The sequence below is a fragment of the Eleutherodactylus coqui genome, chromosome 5, assembly GCF_035609145.1.
Source record: "Eleutherodactylus coqui strain aEleCoq1 chromosome 5, aEleCoq1.hap1, whole genome shotgun sequence".
In the NCBI taxonomy this organism is placed as follows: domain Eukaryota; kingdom Metazoa; phylum Chordata; class Amphibia; order Anura; family Eleutherodactylidae; genus Eleutherodactylus; species Eleutherodactylus coqui.
In genome coordinates this window covers 225,208,860-225,226,243 of record NC_089841.1, presented here as the reverse complement: position 1 = coordinate 225,226,243, position 17,384 = coordinate 225,208,860, and the positions used below count along the sequence as shown (strand labels likewise).

Below are 17,384 nucleotides of genomic sequence, written 5' to 3'. Positions count from 1 at the left end.
GAGTAAGCCCCCTAGGAAAACCAGGATACAAATTGGATTGGAAAGGGTTAATGCAATTTAGAAAAGAAAAAATACAATTTCATATTTTCGCAAATATGTTATTTTAGGGACAGGTTTTTTTCTACAGTGAACATGAAAATCCGGATTTGCACCCCAAAATGGATACCCTTGTTTGTCCTGTTTTCAGAAACCTACCCATTGTGGCCCTAATCTTCTATCTGTATGCACAACGGGACCCAAACCGAAAGGAGCAGCCGGTGGCTTTTAGAACAGACATTTTGCTTAAAGGGGTTTTACGCCCCACTGCACACTTGTAGAGTCCTTGAGCTATCAAAACGCTAGAGAACCTCCACAAATGACCCATTTTGAAAACTAGACCCTTTAACAAATTCATCTTGGGGTGTGCTGAATATTTAGACACCACAATTTTTGAATGAATCTAAGCAAAGCAGAAGGAAAAAATTACAATTTTCATCTTTTTGGCAATTGTGTCATTTCAAAAACAATTTCTTTGGTACAGCACAGATATGAATGAAGACCTTCACCCCAAAATGGATCCCCCTGTTTGTCCTGTGTTCAGAAACATACCTGTTGTAGCCCCAATCTGCTTACTGGACACATGGCTAGGCCTGTAATGGAGGGAACACCATTTGGCTTTTAGGGCACAACTGAATAAATTCCAGGGCCTATTGCACACTTGTGGAGCCATCAAGCTACCAAAACGATAAAACGCCCCCACAAGTGACCCAATGTTGAAATCTAGTTCCGTTAACCCATTTACCTAGGTGTGTACTGAGCATTCTGAGCGCACAGATTTTGCAAAAATTATAAAGCAGGTGAAAAATAAATAAAATGTTTTTTTTTTAAATTATGTCACTTTCATGACAGTTTTCCTTCTTTCAAGAAGGGAAAACTGGGGAGACGCATCCCAAATTGTATAACACTGGTTCTTCTGTGTGCAGCAATAACCCCATTGTAGCTCCAATCTGTTTACAGGACACATGGCTAGGTCTATAACGGAGGAAGCGGGCATTGGATTTCAGGGCACAACTGAATAAATTCCAGGCCCACTTGTACAGAAAAAAAAAACATTGACTCCCTAAAAAGAATTTACCCCCACCCCCTTTTTGGCATTCCCTAAATCTTAGACGAAAGTAATAATGTAAAACTGTATGATGTCTCAAAACAAAACAGGGGTAATTCCGGAGGTCTGGTTAGGATGGGCACATGGTATCCCTCCTCCTGCCATGCTTGCTGCAAACCCAACACTTTTTTGGGGGCTATTTCTTGACCAATATTGTCTTGGAAATCTGGGGGATTAAAGTGGCGGTCCATGCTTTTTATATTAAGAAATCTTGAGAATTTTCTCAGGAATATATATATATATATATGTATATTTAAAAGATTTTTTCAGCAGGGAGAATAAGGGCCTCCATTTATTCAATCTGTCGTAGGCAAGGTAATCTCTTGGGGGGACTTGGGAATTATCGAAGAAATGGAGAAAATGCATTAGCTTTTCAAAGCGGATCCTGGAATAAGTCCTAGAATATTTTTGGGCATATACTGTATTTTTCGCTCTATAAGACACACTTTTTTTCCCTCCAAAGTGGGGGGAAAAGGTCAGTGCGTCCTATAGAGCGAATGTACAGCTGGAATAGAAAGCCAACACAGCAGGAGAGCAGAGCAGCCCGCTCAACAGCTGATCGGTGGAGGCGGGGGAGTAGCAGGGAGCTCAACTGTTTTACGGGTGGCGCCCGGCGGCTCCTGCTATGAATCCCACAGACAGCGTGGTAACAATCGCTCCATAGCAGAGCCCAGTGCCCATAAAACAGCTGATTAGTAAGAGGAACTGCTGCCCCCCCTGATTTATCAATCCGCTGTAGTTAAAGACAGCTCTCACATCTCCCGGCTACATAGCAGGGGGAAGGGGAGAAAGAGCTGCCTGTATGTTGTATACATTTCTGCTTAGTTATGCACAGATGCATACTCCATACATAACCATAATGAGACATGCCATGCAGAGCTCCTGGAAAGTTGGGTGACAACTAATGGAATCCTCATTACATTGTCAGCCAGCTCTTCCAGGATCCTGAATGCCAACTTCAGAGTTATGCAAGCATGTATAGCACATGCATAACTAGTCAAATATGGCATTCGGGGCCCCTGAAAAGCTGGGTGACAAGTAGAAAGATAACCATTACATTTACACTCAGCTTTCCTGGATCATTAATGGCAGGTTGATCTGGTGGTATACACTTCATTCTGAGGCCATACTACTGCTCTTTATTCCTAATGTAATACCTCCCTCACTGCCTGGTCAGAGGGAGTTCAGAATAATTTCCCCCCCATTTTCCATCTCTAAAACCTAGGTGCGTCTAATCATCAGGTGCGTCTTATAGAGCGAAAAATACGGTACATTTGTTTTAATACGTGTAAGTGTAAAAATGGTTTCAAATTCTGGGTGCATTTTACTATAAATAAAATGTTTTATGGGACAACCCATATGACAAATATTTATATATATATATATATATATATATATATTAAAACATGACATGAGACCAAGGTGGAGAGACTGATTTTAGCATTCTTCAATGGGATTACTGAGTCCAGCAGTCGTCATTATTACTTTATCCTACATGTATACTGTAGATGTACTCACAGCTTTACACAAGCTTCATTTCTAATTTCTTCACTTTAGCTTTGTACTTCAGCTTTACTGATCATTTAAGACTACATCATACTAATTCTGTATGCACTGTATTATTGTAGGTATTTGACTGCCATTTTTTGAGTAATGAAGTAAAGTACACTCACTATGGCTGCCCCATACTGGATGAAGATGAAGTCATGCTTCGGCTTTATAGGTCAGTTTAATTTGATAGAATATGAAACATTAAAATGGATAATTATTAGGCATTGTAATTTTCCCTATGCAGCTACTAAGGACTGAATTACTTTGTCCCCCCTTCTCCCAGAAATTCATGTCCCCTTTTAGTTCTATTATATACTATGTGGTTATTAATTCACAAAGACCATATGAACATCCCGAACCCCTGAAAAAATAATAAATCTTTTGCTATTGGTAGTACACATAACGTCAGAATCAGAGCTGGAACATGAAGCTCCTGGGCCCCAATGCAAAACCTGTAACAGGGCCCCCAACTATAATGCTTTACTCATAGTACTGGGCTCCCTATATGGAGAAGAGTGGCCTTATGGGCCCCCTAAGGCTCCTGGGCCCGGGTGCGGCTGCATCCCTTATAGTTACACCAGTGGTCAGAATCTGGACCCAGCATATTCTGGTCTTCTGGTGAACTAGTCTGACTCAGGGTCTAGGTTCTACTTATCTTGCCCAATCTATGTACTGTGTGAATAGAGCACAAACTCAATAAGATATTACTATATAACTGATACATGTGTCATTGTTACGTCCATAGGTTTACAGAAACTCAAACATTCACAGAGAACTTCATATTGAGGGTAAAGTTAGTGGAACCAGATTGTAATATTATAAAGCTGGGACCTAAGAAACTGGAAGTCACAGAGTTCTACGGGCTATCAAATATCATTGACAAAAACATGCTGAACTTTGACTATGAAAAAAGATTAAATCTGGAGTGCACTATCAAAGTGGCTTCTTCGGAATCTTATTTGCCGGCCCATGGTCAACTCGTCATTGGAGATCCTGTGAAAGAGAAGCCACGTGGGGACCATCCAGACAGCCACTTCAGTGGATCCAGTAAGTGTGATGCGGAATTATTAGCACTATACATAGAGGGAATCGGCATTTTGCAGACAACTAGATTTACAGTTAGGTTTGTACTTGTCACATAATACAATATGACAGATACTGCACTATTACTCATTAATTCCAGTCGACCACACAAATTGTTGGTTTTTCAGAAATAAACAAAAAAGCTACTGTAGTTTGTGATGAAGATGGATTTGATTAGGCAGATAAACACATTTGTACTCATTACTTGCAAATGAATTCAGCCTTGATTTCTTTGAAATTTTCTCCATCAAAGTATTCATCCCCGGGAGTACAAATACGGGGCTTTCTGTTGGCAAAAATATCTTAAGTTTCACCTTCTCTTCTGCAACTCCCAAAGGTGATTTTGGCTCATAACTTGCACATCTTAAACACATCTGTCAAGATGATCCTTGAAGAAGAAGTGCAGTCGGGACTCTAGGGTGGCCAACCTTTGTTCTTTACTTTTTTAAAGACAGGAAGTATGTTTGGGGTCGTTATCTTGCAGTAGTGTAAAACCACGACCATTAGGATGGGTGCCAGAAGGGATGGCATGGTCCAAGATATTGTGGTAGCACTTGGGAGTCTATGATTCATTTGATTTTTAGTAAGTCACTGAGTTCACAACCTCCAAAACATCCCCAACCATGATGGAATCTTCTTCTTGCTTCACTGTAGACTGAATGCAAGCAGGAAGCACAGCCTCATCTGTTGAACGATAGAGATGAGCGAACGTGTTCTTCCGAGCTTGATATTCGTGCGAATATTAGGGTGTTCGTGATGTTCGTTATTCGTAACGAACACCATGCGGTGTTCGGGTTACTTTCACTTCCTTCCCTGAGACGTTAGCGCGCTTTTCTGGCCAATTGAAAGACAGGGAAGGCATTACAACTTCCCCCTGTGACGTTCAAGCCCTATACCACCCCCCTGCAGTGAGTGGCTGGGAAGATCAGGTGTCCGCCGAATATAAAAGTCGGCCCCTCCCGCGGCTCGCCTCAGATGCCGTGTGAGTTAGATGAGGGACAGTGCTGTTTGTACCGGAGCTGCTGTAGGGAAAGAATTGGTAGTTAGTGTAGGCTTCAAGACCCCCCAAAGGTCCTTATTAGGGCCACTGATAGCTGTGTGTTGGCTGCTGTTAGCTGTGGCAATTTTTTTTTTCTCAAAATCGGCTCTGCAGAGCGTTGCACCCGGCATTAGGGACAGAAGTGCTGCATAGGCAGGGAGAGTGTTAGGAGTGAGTGTAGCCTTCAAGAACCTCAACGGTCCTTTCTAGGGCCATATTTAACCGTGTGCAGTACTGTGCTGGCTGCTGTTAGCTGTGCTGCATATTTTTTTACTTCTCAAAATCGCCTCTGCAGAGCATTGCACCCTCCATTGATACTGCAGGGAAAGAATTGTGTAGGCAGGGCCACAACACAGTTATTATTCATTGAATATACGCAGTGCTGCCTTTTGGTGCAAAAAAACGGAAAATATTTCTATTTGTCCTGCCTCTGTCCGTCCTAAGGGCGGTGGACACGTGTCGGCTGCGTGTGCAACCTTTAAAAATCAGACGCACCCAGCTACGTTTTACTCCTGGCTTCGCCATTTGCTTTCCTTAATTGGGAAAAAAAATACCTGCTCTGCCACAGTTAATAACTCTGCTACCCTCACGTTCTGTGACACATTAGCAGGGACACAGCACAGTTATTAAACTTCTCATGTTCATACAATATACGCAGTGCTGCCTTTTGGTGCAAAAAAACGGAAAATAATTCTATTTGTCCTGCCTCTGTCCGTCCTAAGGGCGGTGGACACGTGTCGGCTGCGTGTGCAACCTTTAAAAATCAGACGCACCCAGCTACGGTTTACTGCGGGCTTCGCCATTTGCTTTCCTTAATTGGGAAAAAAAATACCTGCTCTGCCACAGTTAATAACTCTGCTACCCTCACGTTCTGTGACACATTAGCAGGAAAACAGCACAGTTATTAAACTTCTCATGTTCATTGAATATACGCAGTGCTGCCTTTTGGTGCAAAAAAAAGGAAAGTAATTCTATTTGTCCTGCCTCTGTCCGTCCTAAGGGCGGTGGACACGTGTCGGCTGCGTGTGCAACCTTTAAAAATCAGACGCACCCAGCTACGGTTTACTGCTGGCTTCGCCATTTGCTTTCCTTAATTGGGAAAAAAAATACCTGCTCTGCCACAGTTAATAACTCTGCTACCCTCACGTTCTGTGACACATTAGCAGGAAAACAGCACAGTTATTAAACTTAGATTATACATTCACTAGAGGCAGTGGGGCCTTTCATTTTCAAAAAAGGGAAAAAATTATATTTGGCCTGCAGTCTTGCGCCAATTTATTAGCTGCCTGTGAAATCAAATCACTGGTAATACAGCATGCTGAGGGGTAGGGGTAGGCCTAGAGGACGTGGACGAGGACGCGGAGGGCCAAGTCAGGGTGTGGGCACAGGCCGAGCTCCTGATCCAGGTGTGTCGCAGCCGACTGCTGCGCGATTAGGAGAGAGGCACGTTTCTGGCGTCCCCACATTCATCGCCCAATTAATGGGTCCACGCGGGAGACGGTTATTAGAAAATGAGCAGTGTGAGCAGGTCCTGTCCTGGATGGCAGAAAGTGCTTCGAGCAACCTATCGTCAACCCGCAGTTCTGCGCCGTCCACTGCTGCAAATCCGAATCCTCTGTCTGCTGCTCCTCCTTCCTCCCAGCCTCCTCACTCCACTACAATGACACCTGCTCAGGAGCGGGAACACTCCCAGGAACTGTTCTCGGGCCCCTGCTTAGATTGGGCAGCAGCGGTTCCTCTCCCACCAGAGGAGTTTATCGTCACTGATGCCCAACCATTCGAAAGTTCCCGGGGTCCGGGGGAAGAGGCTGGGGACTTCCGCCAACTGTCTCAACAACTTTCTGTGGGTGAGGAGGACGATGACGATCAGACACAGTTGTCTTGCAGTGAGGTAGTAGTAAGGGCAGTAAGTCCGAGGGAGCAGCGCACAGAGGATTCGGAGGAAGAGCAGCAGGACGATGAGGTGACTGACCCCACCTGGTGTGCAACGCTTACTCAGGAGGACAGGTCTTCAGAGGGGGAGTCAAGGGCATCAGCAGGGCAGGTTGCAAGAGGCAGTGCGGTGGCCAGGGGTAGAGGCAGGGCCAGACCGAATAATCCACCAACTGTTTCCCAAAGCGCCCCCTCGCGCCATGCCACCCTGCAGAGGCCGAGGTGCTCTAAGGTCTGGCAGTTTTTCACAGAGACGCCTGACGACCGACGAACAGTGGTGTGCAACCTTTGTCGCGCAAAGCTCAGCCGGGGAGCCAACACCAACAGCCTCACCACCACCACCATGCGCAGACATATGATGGCCAAGCACCCCACAAGGTGGGACGAAGGCCGTTCAGCGCCTCCGGTTTGCACCCCTGCCTCTCCCCCTGTGCCCCAACCTGCCACTGAGATGCAACCCCCCTCTCAGGACACAAGCACTACCGTCTCCTGGCCTGCACCCACACCCTCACCTCCGCTGTCCTCGGCCCCATCCAGCAGTGTAGTTCAGCGCACCGTCCAGCCGTCACTTGCGCAACTGTTGGAGCGCAAGCGCAAGTACGCCGCCACGCACCCGCACGCTCAAACGTTAACCGTCCGCATAGCAAAATTCATCAGCCTTGAGATGCTGCCGTATAGGGTTGTGGAAACGGAGTCCTTCAAAAGTATCATGGAGGCGGCGGCCCCGCGCTACTCAGTTCCCAGTCGCCACTACTTTTCCCGATGTGCCGTCCCAGCCCTGCACGACCACGTCTCCCGCAACATTGTACGCGCCCTCACCAACGCGGTTACTGCCACGGTCCACTTAACTACGGACACGTGGACAAGCACAGGCGGGCAGGGCCACTACATCTCCCTGACGGCACATTGGGTGAATTTAGTGGAGGCTGGGACAGAGTCAGAGCCCGGGACCGCTCACGTCCTACCCACCCCCAGAATTGCGGGCCCCAGCTCGGTGGTGGTATCTGCGGAGGTGTATGCTTCCTCCACTAAAGCACCCTCCTCCTCCTCCTCCTCCTCTGTCTCGCAATCAACATGTGTTAGCAGCAGCATGTCGCCAGCAGTCGGTGTCGCGCGGTGTGGCAGCACAGCGGTGGGCAAGCGTCAGCAGGCCGTGCTGAAACTACTCAGCTTAGGCGATAAGAGGCACACGGTCCACGAACTGCTGCAGGGTCTGACACAGCAGACCGACCGCTGGCTTGCGCCGCTGAGCCTCCAACCGGGCATGGTCGTGTGTGACAACGGCCGTAACCTGGTGGCGGCTCTGCAGCTCGGCAGCCTCACGCACGTGCCATGCCTGGCCCACGTCTTTAATTTGGTGGTTCAGCGCTTTCTGAAAAGCTACCCACGCTTGTCAGACCTGCTCGTAAAGGCGCGCCGGCTCTGCGCACATTTCCGCAAGTCCCACACGGACGCTGCCACCCTGCGCACCCTGCAACATCACTTTAAGCTGCCAGTGCACCGACTGCTGTGCGACGTGCCCACACGGTGGAACTCTACGCTCCACATGTTGGCCAGGCTCTATGAACAACGTAGAGCTATAGTCGAATACCAACTCCAACATGGGCGGCGCAGTGGGAGTCAGCCTCCTCAATTCCTTTCAGAAGAGTGGGCCTGGTTGGCAGACATCTGCCATGTCCTTGGTAATTTTGAGGAGTCTACCCAGGTGGTGAGCGGCGATGCTACAATCATTAGCGTCACCATTCCTCTGCTATGCATCTTGAGAAATTCCCTGCAAACCATAAAGGCAGCTGCTTTGCGCTCGGAAACAGGGGCGGGGGAAGACAGTATGCCGCTGGATAGTCAGGGCACCCTCCTGTCTATTTGTCAGCGCGTACAGGAGGAGGAGGAGGAGCATGAGGAGGATGAGGAGGAGGGGGAAGAGACAGCTTGGCCCGCTGCTGACGGTACACCGGCTGATTGCCTGTCATCCTTTCAGCGTGTATGGCCTGAGGAGGAGGAGGAGGAGGAGGATCCTGAAAGTGATCTTCCTAGTGAATACAGCCATGTGTTGCGTACAGGTACCCTGGCACACATGGCTGACTTCATGTTAGGATGCCTTTCTCATGACCCTCGCGTTGCACGCATTCTGGCCACGACGGATTACTGGGTGTACACACTGCTCGATCCACGGTATAAGGAGAACCTGCCCACTCTGATTCCCGAAAAGAGGAAAGGGGTTCGAGAGTGTTGCTATACCACAGGACCCTTGCGGACAAGCTAATGGTAAAATTCCCAGCCGACAGCGCTAGTGGCAGAAGGCGCAGTACCGAGGGCAAGGTAGCAGGGGATGTGCGTAGATCGAGCAGCATGTACATCCCAGGCAGTGCAACAGTCTTTAAGGGCCTGGCCAGCTTTATGGCTCCCCACCAAGACTGTGTCACCGCTCCCCAGTCACGGCTGAGTCGGCAGGAGCACTGTAAAAGGATGGTGAGGGACGACCATCCTCGGTGACGCCTCTGCCCCCTACAACTACTGGGTGTCGAAGCTGGACACGTGGCCTGAACTAGCGCTGTATGCCCTGGAGGTGCTTGCTTGTCCTGCGGCTAGCGTCTTGTCGGAGAGGGTGTTTAGTGCGGCTGGGGGAATCATCACAGAGAAGCGTAGCCGCTTGTCAACCGACAGTGCCGACAGGCTAACACTCATCAAGATGAACAAAGGATGGATTTCCCCAGACTTCTGTTCTCCACCAGCGGACAGCAGCGATACGTAAGCTGCACCCGCGGACGTTCTCTCTCACCATCCAAAACGGGGACATTTCTGCTTCATCAATCTGTGTCTAATATTCCTCCTCCTCCTCCTGCTCCTCCTCCTGAAACCTCACGTAATCACGCTGAACGGGCAATTTTTCTTAGGGCCACAAGGCTCACTCAAATAATTTTTCTGAACAATTTTTATAAGTTTCAATGCGCTTAAAAGCGTTGGAACTGTAACTTGAACCAATTTTTCATTACACTGGGCTGCCTCCAGGCCTAGTTACCACTTAAGCCACATTAACCAAAGCGATTCACCTGCCATCTTGGTTGGGCATGGCCAATTTTTACTGAGGTACATTAGTACTGTTGGTACACCAAATTTTTGGGGCCCTCACCTACAGTGTAATCATAGCAATTTGTATGTTCTTCGCCTGCACTCATGGTACAGAAAGGTGTGTGGGGTTGGACTACACTTTAGCTACATAAATGTAACTTGGGCCTTGGCTATACTAAGGCTACTGAAATGGAACTAAGACTGCGCTCCCGCTATACTGCTGCTTCGGAATTGTTACTGGGGCCTGTCTTGAGTGCTACTATTGCTGACATGGAACGAAGACTGCGCTCCCGCTATACTGCTGCTTCGGAATTGTTACTGGGGCCTGTCTTGAGTGCTACTATTGCTGACATGGAACGAAGACTGCGCTCCCGCTATACTGCTGCTTCGGAATTGTTACTGGGGCCTGTCTTGAGTGCTACTATTGCTGACATGGAACGAAGACTGTGCTCCCGCTATACTGCTGCTTCGGAATTGTTACTGGGGCCTGTCTTGAGTGCTACTATTGCTGACATGGAACGAAGACTGCGCTCCCGCTATACTGCTGCTTCGGAATTGTTACTGGGGCCTGTCTTGAGTGCTACTATTGCTGACATGGAACGAAGACTGCGCTCCTCCTATAATGCTGCTAGTGATATGTTAGTGGGGCCTGTCCTAATGCTACGGCTGAAATGTTACGAATTCTGGGCTCTGCCTATACCGCTGCTAATGGTATGTCTCTGGGGTGTGGAAACAGAGGCTTCCCAAAGACATGATGGCGGCGAGGCCATTTCCCACCAACGCGGTTACTGTAAAGGTGCATATAACCACGGACACGTGGAGAGGACACGTAGTGCCTCAAAAACATCCCCCTTCTCCTCCAACAGGGAAAACATTCTTGGCAAATGTCTTTGCATTGGTTCGTCTGGTGGCAGTCCAAGAATTTCACCTTTACCGACACAACAAGAGAGCCCCCACACCATCCCCCCGCCACGGCCCACTTAATCCTGGCCGCATTCCGAAAACCAACAAAATACAACCGTGCTACTAGGTCCGCAGTCACCACCACATTACCACCAACGCGGTTACTGTAAACTGCATATAACCACGGACACGTGGAGAGGACACGTAGTGCCTCAAAAACATCCCCCTCCTCCTCCAACAGGGAAAACATTCTTGGCAAATGTCTTTGCATTGGTTCGTCTGGTGGCAGTCCAAGAATTTCCCCTTTACCGACACAACAAGAGAGCCCCCACACCATCCCCCCGCCACGGCCCACTTAATCCTGGCCGCATTCCGAAAACCAACAAAATACAACCGTGCTACTGGGTCCGCAGTCACCACCACATTACCACCAACGCGGTTACTGTTAAGGTACATATTACCAGTCTGACTGGGGCATGCAGACACCTTGACAGAATGAATAGTGTGTGGCACATAGGTTCCCCATTGCTATGCCTACGTGTGCAGCTCCTGATGGCGGTGGCACAGGATTCTATTTCTCATTGCTTCTGTACAGCATTGTGGGCTATCGCCCCGCCCCTTTTAAAGAGGGCCGCTGCCTAGCCATGCCAACCCTCTGCAGTGTGTGCCTGCGGTTCCTCCTCATGGCAGACGCACTTCTAAATAGACATGAGTGTGGCGTGGCATGAGGGCAGCTGAAGGCTGCGCAGGGACACTTTGGTGTGCGCTGTGGGGGGGAGGGGGGGCGGTTGGTCAGCATGTAACCCAGGAGAAGTGGCAGCGGAGTGTCATCCAGGCAGTGATTGTGCTTTGTTGTAGCTAGTGTGGTGCTTAGCAAAGGTATGCCATGCTAATGAGGGCTTTTCAGAAGTAAAAGTTGTTGGGAGGGGGGGGGGGCCCACTCTTGCCGGTATTGTGGCTTAATAGTGGGACCTGTGAACTTGAGATGCAGCCCAACATGTAGCCCCTCGCCTGCCCTATCCGTTGCTGTGTCGTTCACATCACTTTCTTGAATTGCCCAGATTTTCACACATGAAAACCTTAGCGAGCATCGGCGAAATACAAAAATGCTCTGGTCGCCCATTGACTTCAATGGGGTTCGTTGTTCGAAACGAACCCTCGAACATCGCGGGAAGTTCGTTCCGAATAACGAACACCCGAACATTTTGGTGTTCGCTCATCTCTACTAATTAACTTTCATCTTTTGGACCCAAATATCTCAAAATTCAATTCATCTTTGGAAATAATTTTCTGCTTCTTTTAGCCAGCAATAAACTCTTATTTTTATTAATGGGCCTAACAGTTTTCGGGCTGCAATACATCCCTTCAAGCCACTGGCTACAATTGGGCATTTGACAGTTGAAATTGCAAATAAGGGAGATGGAACAAAACCTCTGCAGCGCATCATCTCTAAAGTCATGTAATCTTGTAACCCAGATGTATGGTAATATTTGAACCGAGGTGATACCTTTGATTTGTAACACTATTTTTCTTCATAAAAACCCAATAAAAATTTATTTGGAAAAAAAAAACGAAAAAAACCTCTGCAGCGCCACCTATTGGCTGGCAGCATTCCTTCAAATCAGTGCTTGAACCTTTAGGTTTGGTATCCTATTGTATACTGATGAGGGGCGAAAACCCCAAAACAGTTGTCTGTGTAAGCATTCCGGCTTGGTTTTCAATTCCAAATTAGTGCACTAAGGCCAGATTTACAAGGGTGATAAAATCATGTGATTTTCTCGCGATGTGACAGTGCTACGAATTGCTTGTATGTGAAGCCTATGCTTTCCTAGGGGTTCCTTCACATTAGCGATGTTTTGTAGCATGTGACATTGAGAGGAAAAAAATTGCAGGTTGCTAAATATTGCCACAATTTGCAAGGTCTTGTAGCCCACGTTTCCCCCTATGGAGCCTTCCTTTCTGTTGCATTGCATCGCACAAAAAGGTGGTAGAAAAAGTTGCAGCATGCTCTATATTGCTGTGGACTCCATTGAAGTTGGAGGCTGTCCGACCCGCAGCACATATGTAATTAACATTGCGTATGGGCTGCGAGTACCTGCGGCATCGCTTAGGGCTCATGTCCACGGGCAAAATAAGAATTAAAATCCGCAGCAGATTTTAACTCTTCTCCTGCCCGCGGATCCGCATCCCATAGGGATGCATTGACCACCCGCGGGGTAGATAAATACCCGCGTATGGTCAATAAAAGGGATTTTAAAAAAAATGGAGCATGAAAAAATCTGGACCATGCTCCATTTTCGTGCGGGTCTCCCGCGGGGACAGCTCCCGCGGGCTTCTATTGAAGCCTATGGAAGCCGTCCGGATCCGCGGGAGACCTAAAATAGGAATTTAAAAGAATTTACTCATCCGGCGCGGGCGGGGAAGGTCTTCTCTTCCTCACGGCCGGATCTTTCTTGCTTCGGCTTGGCGGATGTGCCCGGCGCATGCGCGCGGCACGCCGGTGACGTGCCGGCGACGTGCCGCCGGCGTGACGAATTCATCCGCCGGCCGGAAAAGAAGATTCGGCCGTGAGGAAGAGAAGGCTTTCCCCGCCCGCTACGGATGGGTAAATGCTTTTAAATTCCTATTTTCAGCGCTCATGTCCGCGGGGCAGGAGGGACCCGCTGCAGATTCTCCATGGAGAATCTGCAGCGGATCTGATTTTCCCCGTGGACATGAGGCCTTAGCACTGGAAAAATTGCTTAGCATGGAAAATACAAATATTGTAAAAAAAAAACAAAAAACTGCCCTACGCATGACCGACAGCGAGCTGCTGTGGTCATCCGCAATACAGAAATCACAGGAACGCAGGATTGCTCACCGGCTTCACAGACAGAATCCGCTGCAGAATCCCCGCATGCGGAATCCGACCCGGTCGTGTGAAGCCGGACTAAGGCTGAGAAAAGATATATACCCATTTGGTGGGGATTTTGAAGCATGTTTTATTGCTTATTTCTGTGTGGAATTCACCCTCTCATTGAGAAAAGTTTAATTCCGCAGTAGAAACGGTGATAAAATGGACATGCCGCAGAATTAAATTCCGCACAGCATGTTTTATTTTTGCATGGGTGTTGTACTGATAATTTTTGTGGCAGATCCACCCCATCTGGACCTCCATTAATAGGCCAGTCAATGTAAGAGAAGATCATCAATATCACTAATTCTGTCTCTCAGTGACAATGGTAATCCTGCCCGCAGCTCAACAGCGAGAGTTCAGTTCCCCAATAGATAGGTGAACAGTGAGCACGGCCCAGAGGACAGAAAAATAAAAGATTGTCATGCAAGTCCCTCTGTAAAGCATGGTTCAATAGATTAATGTAGGGTTCTCCGAAGAGAGCTCTCTAATATCAAGCCTAATGTCTGTAGGAGTTATTTCATAGTCCACATCAAAGCAAGGACACCGATGACTAATATTTTCAGATGGTGCATGGTTACTGTGAGTCTCCTTTTTTGGTCCTCCTTTCCAAAGCCAGTTTGTGATGTCCGACACGAGCCACCAACAGCTTACCAGTCTAGCCTCCAACTGTCCGATTGTGACCCTTAGTATCCTTATTGCTGTAGCTGTGCTAAGACCTGCAGAACAGTGCTGTGTCATCCCATCTCCTTTTGATTGGTTGATAGATAAGTGGGTGGGATTAATCTAACTGAGGTTGAAGACTCTGAGAATCATCTTTTAGGACACTTTAGTGACATGTGGCAGAACAGACATCATGTATTCAGGGTTTTCCTGATGAATTTAAATGGCCACAATGGCTAGAAGTCTACATCTTGTTAGAGTAGGGCTGGTAATATCATTAACACACAGGTTAGTAAAGTAAATAAGGCAGTCCCTCTGACTAAATGCAAAGTCAGGGGTAGTGAGGCTAAAGTACCTGTCCACCAAACACATTGAAGTTGGAATGGTGTCTTACGAAAAGAATGTGAAAAGAACTGGTATGGAGGCGCAACACTCTAAGCTACTAGAAGATGTAGATCATAGTCCAATGTGTGATGGTGAAAGCACTTCTTTTTTATTATTTTTTCAGAAATTAAAAACCAGCAATGGAATACGCGTTTCGGGGAAGAACCCCTTCGTCAGTTCGGCTGGATAGGACAACAGGATGCCTAGGGGTGACACGATTCCAAAGATGTATAGAATGTGTCGGAGGTCCTGTGTGCAGGAGGACAGGGGAGAAAAAAAATGCTTTAACGTTAAAGCATTTTTTTTCTCCCCTGTCCTCCTGCACACAGGACCTCCGACACATTCTATACATCTTTGGAATCGTGTCACCCCTAGGCATCCTGTTGTCCTATCCAGCCGAACTGACGAAGGGGTTCTTCCCCGAAACGCGTATTCCATTGCTGGTTTTTAATTTCTGAAAAAATAATAAAAAAGAAGTGCTTTCACCATCACACATTGGACTATGATCTACATCTTCTAGTAGCTTAGAGTGTTGCGCCTCCATACCAGTTCTTTTCACATTCTTTTCGCTACACTTACGCCCACACTGGTGGAGCGTCATCTGGTTGGCAGCACCTCCACCATTCAAAATACTCAATCATTGAAAACTCTTTGTACTCCATAAATATTCCACTACCCTCACTGGGTCTTGCTCCACCCTCCTTTTTCATTTCTTTTACTCACTTGGTGTCTTACGAGGCACTTGAGTAACTTGTCTTCCTCATCTTCATGGTTTTTTGGGCTCTGAGCCTTGGTCTCATTGTCCATTCTTGGATCCCTTCCTGCTGATGCCCACCTACCCGCACGTTGCACCCTCACCCATCCTGCTCAAGCTGCGTCAACTGGTGTACAATTTATTGTGAGGGCATCACTCTAGAGAGCCACTAGCAATCTGATCCTGAGCTCCCCCATCCTCTTCATCAGCAGTTAGTAATGCACTTACCAGCACCTGTACATTTCAGCCAGTGTCCAAGCTCAAGTACTGCCTTTTCAACAGCTGTAATCCCTGATGTCTAAGTCAGCATTGCATGCCTCTAGAGACAGCTTAAAATGGGCAATGCTCCCCTTCTTGATCCAGACAGAATTGGTTGGTCCTGTTGGCATCCATAGACCAGAATTGTAATAAAGCATTAATGCTAAATTAAAGGAATTTAACTGTGATGATAAAAATACAAATGTAACATTAGTGTTGGAGTGTTTGACCCAAAAAACATTAAATACCATTTTTTTCCAGACCATAAGCTAAGTCCACTATGCAAAAACGGAGGCTGTATTTCAGGCCTGAAGAAGTTACAGACCACCATAAAAACCAGCTGTGAGGAATTTCTTCTTATGGGGATGAGATATCAGCATTTAGACCCGCCATCTCCAAATGTTGACTATATCAGTATCAAACTCGATCTCATCGACATGCGAAGCAAAGCTGTGTACAAGGTACTGTTCTTCACTGAATATTTTATCTATTCATGATAGCTGAAAGACAATCACTAATGTGAATATTCTATGTATAACATTAAGAGTGTTTCTGGTCCCGATCAGATGGGTGGGACTGGTGAGGCAAATAACCCAAGTGCTAGGTGGCAGAGAGGTGCCAGTGCCAGCATGACACTCTATCTTTACCAGGGTATTTTGATACAGGGCCAGGGCAGCAAACTAAACATTTGTCAAGGGGAAAGGAAAGTCTAGCTATAATGGTAGGCCCAATATTCTTAATTGTAACGCTTTTTTTGTTTAAAGTAGCATTTACCTTGTGATGACTTTGGCCGGCCTGTGTTTTACCAGTGAAAGAAAGTGAGAACACTCTCAAATCTGATTTGTAGGTTTCGGGTTCCCTGGCCAAACATCTCCATCCAATGATGGAACCGAACAGCAGTGAACGGACCCCAATGAGTAGAAATAATAAAGTCCAAAAATACATTATATTTGGTACTACCTTAATTGTGACACCCAATACAATGTTAACATGGAAAAAATGTTGGAATAACTTTTTGTAGAATTCCCACCAAAATAATATGTATAAAATTAAAATGTACCTAACTTTTCAGAATAAGCTCCTGTGTGTGCATAAAGAATAACACTACTTCTAGCCATTGTATGACTTGTATCCTATATTTTTCTCCGTTTTCCCCCTGTGAATGTCGCATTCTCAATTCTCTCAGAAGTGGTGGGAGGAACCTGGCTGCTGTGCTGTGTTCTATAGACTGTACATAAAGAACAGCAGATTCTCCTTTGTAACTGTCTGCAACGCATACACAGAGACATAACAATCATCATGTAGGACAGTGTAAAACAGGACTGAGGAGTTTAGAGGTGAATAAATAGCAACAGATAACTCACTATTAGCTTGGATGTTCAGCGTCGAGTGCCTCTCCCTCTTCTTTTCTCTCTGCTCACATAGATTTCAATGAGCACAATGATTCATCTCCTTCCCCCCTTTTCTGCATTTTTATAGTGCCATCTCCAGCAAGACACTTGACAGCAGGCAGTGGCTATCAAGTTAAGGCCTATTTACACTGAAAGATGATCGCTCAAACGACAGTTTGAGTGAGTTTTGAGCGATCGTCTTTGCATAAAGTTTAAAGGGGTTGTCCCGCGCCGAAACGTTTTTTTTTTTTTTTCAATAGCCCCCCCGTTCGGCGCGAGACAAACCCGATGCAGGGGTTAAAAAAGAAAACCGGATAGTG

At 47.0% G+C, this 17,384-nt stretch overlaps 1 protein-coding gene across 4 annotated transcripts in view; it reads left to right on the top strand.

Moving 5' to 3' along the window:
* The window catches only part of FREM1 (FRAS1 related extracellular matrix 1), a 181,946-nt gene that overhangs the window by 29,875 nt on the left and 134,687 nt on the right, over positions 1 to 17,384 (top strand). For all 4 annotated transcript variants that reach the window (XR_010792875.1, XM_066604279.1, XM_066604280.1 and 1 more), the window contains exons 3-5: positions 2,773 to 2,867; positions 3,441 to 3,742; positions 15,935 to 16,134. Coding sequence is in view for 3 of the 4 variants with exons in the window: in XM_066604279.1 (XP_066460376.1) it covers positions 2,773 to 2,867; positions 3,441 to 3,742; positions 15,935 to 16,134 (597 nt within the window). In the remaining variant the exon portion in view is untranslated. The remainder of the gene's footprint in view (positions 1 to 2,772; positions 2,868 to 3,440; positions 3,743 to 15,934; positions 16,135 to 17,384) is intronic.